General features: G+C 37.3%; 1 protein-coding gene across 5 annotated transcripts in view; it reads right to left on the reverse strand.

Moving 5' to 3' along the window:
• DPYD (dihydropyrimidine dehydrogenase) overlaps positions 1 to 12,753 on the reverse strand; it is a 327,299-nt gene that overhangs the window by 228,030 nt on the left and 86,516 nt on the right. For all 5 annotated transcript variants that reach the window (XM_048943871.1, XM_048943873.1, XM_048943869.1 and 2 more), the window contains exon 4: positions 10,218 to 10,305. In XM_048943871.1, the coding sequence (XP_048799828.1) occupies positions 10,218 to 10,305 (88 nt within the window). The remainder of the gene's footprint in view (positions 1 to 10,217; positions 10,306 to 12,753) is intronic.

Below are 12,753 nucleotides of genomic sequence, written 5' to 3' on the forward strand. Positions count from 1 at the left end.
TTGTTCCCATAATAAAAAATAATGAATATTCACAACCTTATAGTGTCTGATGTAGTCAGAAAGCAACTTTTTTTTTTTCCAAACACTGAATAATTCTCTTAAAAGGGAGCATTAGACAAAACTTCAGGACTGAAGTCTTATTTGGAGGGAGAGAGCTACTGATGAACATTCTGTACTTATATTACATTTACATCTTTGAAATTAGGGTGTAATTAAAGCAAACATTTAATATCTTTTTCTTCTATATGGTAAATATAAAAGTTAATTTAATTGTAGGCTCTGTTTTTGTCTTCATTTTACCACTTCTCACCTCCCTCTAAAAGCCTCACCAAGGAAAGCCCATAAAAGAGTTACTAATTTCTTAATACCGGAATCTCTTTTAAAGGCAGCTACAGTTCAGAAGACTGTAACAGTATTTCTTAGAGTTAGCACATAGTTGAGGTTCCACAAAAGTTTTTTAGTTGAGAAATTAATGCAGGAATCTCGTTCCAGCTATTTCCAAATCAGTAATAACTGAAGGATGAAAGAACAACATGTACTCTTGTTCCGTCCACTTCTTCCTCATTCCAATCTTCAGTAATCATCACTATCATGAAACTGTTCTTGTAACAAATCATTTTATCACTCTGTCCCAGGGCAGATGATGCAGAATAATCCAGGTATAGAATTCGAAGGACGTGAAGGACTCAGTCACAACAGACCCTCTCCAATGCTTCAGTGCTATTGTGTGCCATGTAAGCTAATGTACTGAAAAGCATTTAGTAAAAGTGAATACCATACCAAGGTGAGCAAGAATCCAGTTATGAATAAAAAGAAGTTATCAAGATCTGATAGTACAACAAACAATGGGCAACAGGACTTCAGGTAACAGGAAGCTCAAATTCACCAGAAGGCACATCAGAAGACTGAATGTAAATTTTTTGAAGTTAAATCAGATGCTAAAGACTCCGCTAGAAATTCCCAAAAGAATGCCAATTTTTAAGAAATATACTTAGACAGAATTGGAACTTTTGCTTACAGATGCACAGCATGAGAGCCCGTCCATCACCTGGAAACACAAAACAGCTACCCAGTTGTATTTTAATAGCGTCTGAGAAAATCCTATGAAAATCCATTGAAATTCTAGTCCTAGCTAAACAAGCAAACCCTTTACAAGACTGTTCTGGGAGAATTTCTTTCAATCATTTTGCCTGTAATACCTGTGGGCATTACCATGCCCAGTTCTCATTTATTCCAACATAAAGAAGCATTAGATAAACATACATTCCAGATATCAGCAAAACCTTTTGCTCTGCCAGATAGATGTTACCAGTTTTGATACATCAGAGACTGCAAAAGCTGCTAAAAACAGCCAGTAAAGACATTACAAACTCAATTCATAAGCTAAAACACAGAAGTCTAGTTATCCTGGACATATCTCTGACATAACCATGCAGACAGAGGTGACAGTCAACGTAAGAGTCCCATGCCTTTTTGAAGCAGCACTCAGAGGCCAGCCTAGACACCACAGAGCATTTCAAATGTCAACAGACTCCTGTTCCTCAAGCAATTACATCTAGTTATTCCTTTTCCACTCCAAAGGGAAAAATCACAAACTCGTTCTGAGGACTTTCCTTACCAAATCAAAGAAGAAACAGTTTAAAGAATGTTTAAGTTTGATGTCTCCCAATGTATGAAGATCATGTTTTTCCTTCCTGTATTTTTAAGGATTATTAATTTTCTGATCCAAGAAAAACAATTATTATCATGTACATTTTTATTTAAGTAACTTCATTACAAATATGTTCTACATTTTTAGGCCTTGTAATTAAAATCAATGTACAAACCTAGTCATTATACCTAAAAAGTAAATCTGCTGAATTATTTCTATTTAAAATTAATTTATTATATATCTGTTAAGTATGTAAGGATGTCACACTTGAGCTGTGCCACTACAGGCAGTGTCAACACAGCTGGCACATTTTACTTGCTCTGCAAATCCAAACTGAAATTTAAGTACAGCTATGCCACAGAGCAGATAGGACCAAGTTCATTGTGGATATAGGACTGAGATCATGGCTTACTAAGGGAACACCTACAGAAACCTGCCTCAGGACTTCATGTAAGTCCAGCAAGTAGGCTGAACTCAAAGTAAAGGAACTTAGGCCAACTGCTGCTGGACTCCAAATCAGGAGGAAGCATGGTGGAATACAATAAGGCAAGGCTCTAATTTGGGGAATTATGAAGAGCGGCTGCCATGATTGTGAGCTACTGATGCCACCACTAATAGTGGCATCACCTGAGCAACTGATGTTTAGGAACCCTTACTCCCTAAAGAGAGTACTGGAATATATATAGTACATTTTTATCACACTAAGTATAACAATCACACAATCATAGAGGTTGGAAGGAACCTTTGGTAATCATCTAGTCCAACCCTCCCGCTAAATCAGGTTTTTTAGACAAGTTTGCACAGGAAAGGACAGTGGAGATTCCACAGCCTCTCCGGTCAGCTTGTTCCAGTGCTCCGGAATTGTCAATGTAAATAAATTTTTCCTCATGTTCACGTGGAACTTACTGCATTCCAGTTTGCTATTTGTCCTGTCACTGGGCACCACCTAAAAGAGCCTAACCTTACCCACTTGACTTCCACCCTTTAGATATTTATAAGCATTGATAAAATTCCCTCACAGTCTTGTCTCCTCCAAGCAGAACAGTCCCAGGTCTCAGCCTTTCCTCATAAGGGCTCCAGTAACTTAATCATCTTTGCAGCCCTCTGATGCACCCTCTGAAAGTTCCCTTTCTTTACTGAACTGGGGAGCCCAGAACTGGACACAGTACTCCAGATGGGGCCTATGCAGGGCAGAGTAGAGAGGGAGAATCACCTCCCTCAACCTGCTGACTATGCTCTTTTTAATGCGCCCCAGGACACCATTGGCCATAGGGGCACACTGCTGGCTCATGGCTGACCTGTTGCCCACCAGAACACACAGAGCTCTGCAGAGTTCATCTCCAGCAGGTCAGCCTCCTAACCTGTACTGATGTATGAAATTATTCTTCTCCAGGTGTAGGACTCTAAATTTGCCCTTGTTGAACCTCATCAGTTTCCTCTCCACTGAATTCTCCTGCCTGTCCATTTCTCACTTCTGGCATGTCAGCCACGCCTCCAAGCTTTGTAACATCAGCAATATTAAGACATCAGGTAAGTGTATCAAAGAGCATCTCTCTCTTCTAGTCTTACATCTGAAAAGTCTTAATGATAAATTAATTAAAAGGCTGTCACAACTGAAGTTCAAAGCATTCCACTTATATTTTGGGAGAAGGGCAATACTGACAGCAGGGCAAATCTGTGTTACTTCACTAGCTGTGCTAAGGGGGACACCTCTAAAGATGAAGGGGAAGTACAGGTTAAGCGCTGACTTAGTTTCTACATCTGCCAGTGAAAAAGCCACCATATTATATATGTAGAAGAGCTATAGCTCCCTAACTGTCCTACTTCATGCCCTGTTCCAGCTTTCTCCTTCCAAACCAGCAGTGTAACTGCTGTTCCCACTGATACTGTTCACTGCCAGTGACAGAATATGGTCTCACACTGCCATTATGACTATACACAGCGGTCTGAGAGCAAGCCTGTCTGCAGCCTTTGTAATGCTCACACAGGGATAAGGCAAGAGCAGGACCAGGAGTTCTAATTCACTTCATTTCTTTGTCCTTTCATTCTGTTTATTTACTCTGCTTTCACTGTGCTGAGTTATTATCTGACACTGCAAAGTTTATTTAAAAAAACGTTTTGCAATATTTCACAAAAACTGAAGAAATAAATTCTAGAAAGTTACACTAAATGGTGTTATATAGACTGTGCAATACCACTGCAAACCATCATTTGCTGCAGTAAAAACGAGTATTTTCAGAATATGGGCAATAACTTTAATGTTTAGTTTATGAACATTTGGGGCTTATATATTTTTTCCCAAATTGAAAATACGTATTAGTGATCATTACAATTATTAGTGACATTTAAGGCAGAATACTTAATTCACTATTGATCATTTTATTTCCAGAAAAACAGGGTGTTAGCTAGGCTGCACACAAAACAGATGCGAGGCACAAACACAGCAAGCTGGTAACTGCACACCAAATGCAGTACATGAGAGTTGAGTTAAAGGCAGGCAAAATTCATTAAAATCACTAAGTTACTCCAGCATATGGAATGATGCAAACTATCTTAATCGTTTGGAGTGTTTTCTTAGCTTCTGAGACAATGACTCAGTAGGCTAGCTTCTTACAAGCATCAGAGAGGAAACAAGCCTAAACCTAGAATGAAACTAGAATGTTTCCAAATTCTTAAAGGAGATAAATGTCTGCTCATGCCTTTGTTCATAGAATTTCTTTTCCTGTGCACTTCCATAGAAATAAATTAATCTAAAATGGATAGGATGTTTTGTGGTTTCCTACATCAAAATGTCAATAAATACTACATTGCTAAAATAGGGAACAAAAACAAGCCTTAAATAGACATCAATAATCAGTAGAAACCAGGCAAAGGAGGATCTCCACATGTATCATTTGGAGACATTATATAATTTGCATGCAAATGAGAATGTTTTTTGCTTGGAAAAAAAAAACTATTAAAACACATAGGATCAATACAGAGAGACCAGAAGAAATTGCATTTACTATCAGGAAATGCTTATAGCATCTTTTCTTTCATTTAATTTAAGAGCTTTTTCTATAAACTCCTTATGCATCAGGGTATTTTGATATTGCAGTTTTCTCAAAAAAAAAAAAGATACACATTATTGTGCTTTTTGCAATAAAAATGAAAACATTGACTTCATCAGGATTATGGGATAGAGTGAATATATTAAAAAAAGAAATAAGTAATTTCCTTTTCTTCTGGGTGAAGCTTAAAAAAAGAGGCATACAAAAAAATATGTGGGAAAATTCCACCTCCATCTCTATCCACATTCATGCTTCACAATAGCCTTAAAATTTACTCAAACTCTGCTGGATTAAAATGTCCACGTACTGAAGAACCACTATTTAAAGTACATTGTTGTATAAATAGCATTTTTCACATTGACACACACCAGTTCAAACATAACAAGAAATGCCCCCAGTCTGTCAGCTCCCCACCAAAATGTCTTCCCAGAAGAATGAGCAAAACATAACAGCTAACCAAATCATACATATTCTATACAATAATGTGGATGATTTTTAATCAATCCAGAAATCTTTCACATCATTTGACTTCTGTCATCATAACAGGACTGTAATTTCACACAGTGTCACTGTCTTTTTATAAAAAAGAACGGAAGAAATATCTTGTACTGTCATTTTGTCCTTTGTAGTCTAGAATGTGAGAGATTCCTTAATTGACATAGTGTCATCGCAAAAGTCTATTCTACATAATTACACTATGGCAACTGAAACCAGCTGTCAGCCATTCCATTACACTAAGTACAAACAGACATCTCAAGAAAAGTCATTGCTTCAAGTACATCAATTTAACACCATTACTACTTTTCCTTTTAAATGTTTTGTGTATTCGGTGACCTGAAATACACAAAGATTAACAGAGAAAGCTGAACAAAACAGCAATTTCAAAAGCCTACAGAATCAAAGTAGTACTTAGAAATTAATTGTGATGCATATCTGTATATAATTATCACCAATCATCGAGCAGCTTTCTGACTTCAACAATATTTCATTGTATTAACAGTATCCCTCTTACAGTATTTTACATACAAACTTATGATCTTCTACAGTCTTTCCAATATCATATAAGATGTCCTTTGTTAATTTACCTTGAGTTACTCTGGAACAGAAGAGCCATTATTCTGTTTCTCTCAACTGTCGTACCACTAAGTCCTACCACCCTTTTTCTCCTTTCATTTTCTTATAATGATCCCATAGTTTCCTGGCTTTTGTCTTCCTTTGTCAACACACTTATTCTTCTTTCTTATTTGACATATATTACCACATACATTTTCTCCTTTAATCCCTCAATCTCCCAAACTTTGGATTCATCTTAACCCCTTGGGTATTCATCTCCTAGCCTCCAGTTTGTTTGGTCCTCCATTTCTCCTTTGAAAATACTTCTTTCCTTCAATTTCATCTTAACCTAAATGTTTGTCTGAAATCTAAAAACTTGATATTACCCAGAAGGTAATGTGGCTTTTTTTCCCCTCTATTAGTATTTTTTAATTATTATTTTAAATGATTGCCAGAGGCTTATATCTACTTATGGAGCCTGTTAGAAAACGGTTGACATGTCAGCTCTGACCACACACAGGAGGTGGCCCTCCTGAACAAGGAGAAAACTGCTGGATCAACATCAAGAATCAAGATACTACTGTAAGACCTGAGAAAAAACATGAGAGCTTGTAACATGGGGTCGCAGGGACAGAATGCGACTTTGAATATCCAGATCACAAAAATATTTCTGCATTCTCAGTTCTTCATTATAGACTCAGACCATATAGGATGAGTCTCTCACTCCTTATGTCTATGTCATATAACACAACTTAATATCCCTATGTCTGAACTGCACCATCAGTTTTTCAATGCAACTACTCAACCATGAAGGTGTCCAGTAACAACAAACTCTGAGACCGACTCACTGCACAGTACAAAGTTAGACTGGTGAGCAGCTGCTGGCAGCTTCCTCTGGCACTCTCCTAACAAAAGGAGAGCTGGACAGGCAGTCAGCCCTTAGGCTGAGAGCTGTAGGATTTCACGCTGCTATAAAACTTGGTTGTGCAGCTCTAAGGGATAGAGGGTGTTGGAGCTCCATTTTATTAAGTTCTTGTTGCTTTGATATATCAACATAAGGAAAGGAGGGCAAAAATTCTTAAGTTCTCTGCCGATACTATTTCAGAGGAGATAAGGAAGCAGGGGAAGCTTCCTTCCGCAGCAGTTACATGCATTTTCTTTTCCCTTAGTTTTTTTTTTTTTGTTAATTTTAAAAGAAGAGAATGAAGATGGCTCTTGTCCATTACAAAACAAAGAATTTACTCTTTGCTGTGTGAAGGTTGTACATAAAGGCAGCACATCACCTTCTGTTGCTCAAAAACAAACGTAGTGCATACATGGGGAATTTGAAATTTGGTCTCTGAGACACATGCAAGCAGTCTGCAAATGAGAAAGGATAACTGGGAAGACACAATAGACTAGATTAGACCTTTATAAAGTGGGGTTGTAATCCAGTTTGTAAGGAGAAGGAGAATGAACGTTGTGGCCCCAACTGTACTGAGTCGCAGTGGCCTAGCACAACACACCATAAGTGACACCCTTTTCTCAAAAAGGCGCAAGGCACGCTGAGCCTGGCAACTCAATTACCCTCTCAACCCAGAAACAATCATTCCTTCCCTTTCTTCCACTCTTGATCTGAAGTCTAACAGCAGAACAGCAAGGAATGACTACATTGTACATGGTCTGTAAACATCTAAAAAGCTGCAGGCTTTAGAGAACAAGAATCTCTGACCTTTTATGATTACTAGAGCAGCTTTCCAACAAAGCAAACTGCGTACAACACAGCTCTCAAATACCTAACAAAGTAATTCCATTTTTAGTATGCTGCTATCCACATACATGTGTATTAATAATGAATAATATTTAAACACTTGAGTAAAATACTGTTTACTGCTTAGACACATAGGAGATTGAGGAATTCACTGAATTGCATCTCCTATAAACAACTAAACTTTGAAAACTATCTTCAAGGACATTTAACAAAACCTTGACAGTATTTACACTAATACAAAAATATTCAGCAAGCATATTGCTGAATGATATCTAAATGATCTTTTTAATAAAAATTCAGAAAAAAATATATTAAATTACTGAATAATTAAGTGAGAAATTACTTTGTTGCCATTATAAACTTTCAAAATTATAAATCAGAAGTTTCAGTGTGGTTTCCAAAAATGCACTGCTCTTGTCTTCTGTCTCCTCAAATAGCAGATGATGCAGGTACCTCAAATACTACAGAATGAAATGGGAGAGAGGACAATCCACTACCAGCCACACCGGCAGGTTCTCATGTCAGCTCTGCCAAGGCCAGGACTTCAAGTGTATCATTTCAACTTTCTGTATCTCCCTCTTAACTTCCACCTTAACTCTAGCAATTAACAAAAACATAGAATACTTCTATTTAAAAAAAAAAAAAAAAAAAAAAAAAAATGGGCCCAAAAAAGAAAGGCTGTGACTACATTTTGGTAATCTGAAATACTTGGGTTTTTCTTTAAGGAATAAGTCTCCCAGAAGAATAGCAGCATACTGCAATTCTTTTCTAAAGCAGGATTTCCTGATAAAACAGCAACTGATCGTATCAAATGCTCAGAGCAAAAGCACAAGCTTACCTAGAAGCTGAACCTTCCAAGATGCTTTAAAAGTTATCAAAAAGCCAAATTCTATAGGGTTGACCTGACTCACTATCCACCTACAAGTAAAATCTGTCTCTATTAAAATCCTGAAGAATGCGTCCATTGTTGGTAGCGTGATAAAGACTTCACATCTTTAAGGTAGATTCCTCTTATTATTCCAGTATATCTTTGCCAAAATCTAACACTCCAAGCTCTTCAGTCAACTCATCTTGACTTTCTCTGCTCTGCAATGGATTTGCAGAATTCAGAATGAATCAGCTATTAAAATGACTTGCCCTTTCTGGCAAATCACAAAAGGGCATCACATTTCTGATGGCTATAAGAGTTTAAAAGGGCCACCAAATCTCATTCCAGGATGATGCTGGTGCCAGTTCTTATATCTCCTGCTGTAATATTCAGTTTGCCTTCCCTGACTTTTTACTCCCAGCTTTCTTATTTCAATTATCAGGCCCCTATTTTATCTTCAACAACACATCATCCTACCCTAGCTACTATCTTTAAGACAGTAGCATAACAAATCCTTGATCAAGTACAACTCTGGTAAAACACTTTCATAAAATTTGCTTTACACTTCCTAACGAAACTACTGCACAATTACAAGACTAGAGCTTTTACTGCCTTGTACCTTCCCTGTTCAGTTCATCTGCTTCACAATGCCTGGAGGATATAATAACAAGCAATATGGCACATGTTATACTATGGATGCAAACAGATGCTGACATTCATGGAAACCAACGCCATGCTGACAAAGTATAGACACTATAAGGAAACAGTCTATTTGCAGATGCTGATCACAATGCCAATTACTGTAAATCACATCAATTCTACATTATAATTTATGCATGTATCCTAGATCTCTTATCCTAACATTTCTTACGAAGGTAGCGCCAACAAAGCAGCTGTCAACTCATGCATGGCCACACTGCTGCCATTCCCTTCTGTCCAGCTCCACCTGTACACCCACTTCCAGCTGCACCCAAAGCCAGGCACAACACAATGCGGGGCCACACAATCTTCATACCACCTCCAGAACATTGTGAGTTTAGATAAATAAAATTTCTGATAAATAAATCACACTGCAGATAATGATTTCACAGATGGAAGAAAGTTTCAAAGAGTAAGATGAATCACTATCCAGTCCTCTTTAGGCTGTCCCAGACTGCCCATGAATATTTTATATCAATTTTGTAGGCATCTTTGTTTATTCCTAGCTCATGTAGTCAAGTCGTTTGTAAAACACGAATATAATATATATTTTTTAGGATTTTGTTACAATTATAGTAAAAGGCGGTGGCACTATCCCTCCAAAGTAGAAGTTCAATTTATTCCTGTAATATTTTCCTGCTAGTCTACGTGACAGACCACATTTGCATTAAGCAGAAATTCTTCAAGTAAAATGAGAAAACATTGCTCGAGACAGCCACCTTCATGTCATATTTCTGCCCAAAGCCAACTTAAATTTTAATAACATATTCAACAACAATAACAACATCTTTAATGAAAGAAAAGTTTGTACCTGTAACAGCTCAGGTAAGAGCGAAGTTAAATTCTTATATTGTAATACTCAGTTTTTTGAATACAAGTACATTTGAAAACCATTGAAAGCAAAAACCTTCACAGCAAAATTGACACAAAGAAACGGATTTTCAGTATATGGTATCTCTATTAATACAGAACTGCCGTAAAAGCAATTAAAAATTATATGACTTGAATTTTAAAGCATCTGTTTTTAAACACTTCATTTCATTTCTAAAACTTTACAAAGATAAACCTTGTAGTACAATAGCACTAGCCGATCTGCAAGCAACTGCTGCTCTCTGCTTCTATGTACCACTGCCAGTGTGATTTTACCTTGTTTGCAATGCTTGTGATGAATGACTTGATGTCCAGATTAGTTGGGCAACTCTTCTGACAGGGGGCATCTGCACACTTCAAGCATCTGCAGGAAGAAAAAGAAAATGTGTCACAGAGATATGGAATACCAATGCTGCCAACAGCATAAGGTTTTCAAGTGAGCGTGGTAGCAGATAAGCTGCAAATGAATAATACAGAGCATATTCATAACATTTCTGTTTAAAAACTCAAAGTGTTACCTTGTTATTCTGGAATTAATTTGCACATACATTAACCGCAAGAATCCTACAGACAATACACACAAAGAAATGAAAGGTAAATTAAAAAGAACAAACGAGATTGAAATACCTACAGTGAAAAACTGGACTAACTTTGTCAATCACATACATTGCTTTTGCTTTTGTTTGTTGGCATGCTCTTTTTTTCTTTCAATTAAGGGTGGAATAAGCGAAAAGGCAAAGTCTGTTGAGTAAAAAATTAATAAGCCTTTCTTCTTGCTATTCATTATCATCTAGATGGGCACTGCAGACACCATGGCACTAGCAATACTGTGGCTGAATTTGAAGGCAATTTTGGTAGCACTCTCTGATTTTCCTCACAGATCTACTCATGCAAAAAGGGTCCCAAAGGAAACACTTAATGGCAAATAAGTCTGATGGATGGCAAAGGCTGGGAAATGTGGTAAAGCCAGACTTCAGGTTCAACAGCATGGCGGTTACTAGTTCAACTAGCCATGATGTCAGAGGGCTCTAGCAGACAAGTACCAGCAGATTTAGCTGTGGCTGTTACATGCACTGCTGCTCTGCTCAACAAGCATGTGTTATAAATGCCTTACCCAGAAAAGACAGGCCAGAGGGAACCTCAAACTGTTTGTGTGCCCAGAGATTGAGCCAGGATGCTCTTAGCATTCCAAAGAGATGAAAATACAGAAAAGCACTAGGACTAGAAGCCAGGAGAACAGGAGTTACGTAGAAAAAATATCTGACTTGGTAAGGGCTTGGGTAATCATTTTGTCTATGTAGGCAGTAAGGAAATAAGAAGGGGAAAAAATTAAAAATTTTTAATCACGCTTAAAAAAAAAAAAAAAAAAAAAAAAAAAAAAAAAGCAAAGATTAGGCAAAGATTTCATTATGACTTTTGGCTCTTCGCTTTCCTGAATGTGGTTTCCTTTAAAAATGTAACAGCCCCGTACCCAAGATCAAAAGAACTGCATTTAATATAAAATACATTTCTACAGACTATATATAGAAAAATCTCATGTCAAAACTGACTAGAATGGCACACAGCAGGATAAGCAGTACAGCGGTTACCAGTTGTGGCTATTAAGCATCTTTGTCGAATTGCATCTTTTTTGAATTTTGAGCTGGTTCACAAATAACAGCTGTTGAAAATGTCAGCTATTTAATAGAGAGCGGGGGAGGCAACTCCAACTTGAATGCTAGCTTTTGGGGAGGAGGGGAGAGGGCCATGAATATGCCAGTCCAGACTTTCTCTTATAATAATACCATCTTCCCATTCTCTGAGCACTCTGCAGACTAAAGTGCACCAGGCTGCCATTAATCCCACTTATCACCCTGACAGCTCTGTAATTACACTCCTGCTATAGCTAGGTACTGTAAGGTACTGTAGTCCTAATAAAACATCAAGCACTGTGCAAAATGCATGCTGGTGAGGTGTTTTATTAAACTTGGGGGGTTGATCATCAAGTGACATTCATGTTGACCTATTTTTCTATTTGACAATAAATTATGCTTTGACCATATCATAATAGATATTACAGAGTGGATTTGCTGTACCAAGGAGCAAAGGTACTGCATTCTAGTGAGCCAGGCAAAACGCATAAATACAACTGCAGAATCATTCACCAGAAAGTTATTACATAAATTGCTGCAAGTGATTGATCCTTTCAAAAAAAAAAAAAAATCACAGACAAAATACCACGCTGAAGAGAATGTGGCAACAATTATAATGAGCTTCAATTCAACATGCACATTCCCATACAAAGAAACATTAAGTATTACATTCCTTTTCTTTAACTGCCTTCCCATTCTACGAAATCTCCCTTTCAGTTTAAAAGCTTATTCCATAGGTATGTTGTTAGCTGAAAATAACATGAAGAATATATAAATTCTTTTTTTCTAAATCACTTAATTTCCACCAAACGTAAGTGAAGAGCTACATGCTTACCAACAAAGCTCCTTTTTTTAAGCGGTCATACTATTCTAGGCTGCATAAAGTTGCAGGGCATTGGACAAAGCAAAATCTAGGCTAATCTCAGAATAGTCATGTCAGCATTCGTTAGTACAAAAAGAAAAAACAGCTGTCGATTATCAGAGAACACTCTATTGTCAATTGCCTCACCTTCATAGAACAGAACCTCTTTCAGAAACATATGAGCTATACTGAGTCTTAAAAGATACTGCATTCCCCTCCAGACTTCTGGAAGGTCTTTGATGTTGTCCTGCAACATATCCTTATCTCTAAATTGAAGAGATATGTATTTGAAGGGTGGATTATTCAGTGGATAAAGAGT

The sequence above is a fragment of the Lagopus muta genome, chromosome 5, assembly GCF_023343835.1.
Source record: "Lagopus muta isolate bLagMut1 chromosome 5, bLagMut1 primary, whole genome shotgun sequence".
NCBI lineage: Eukaryota > Metazoa > Chordata > Aves > Galliformes > Phasianidae > Lagopus > Lagopus muta.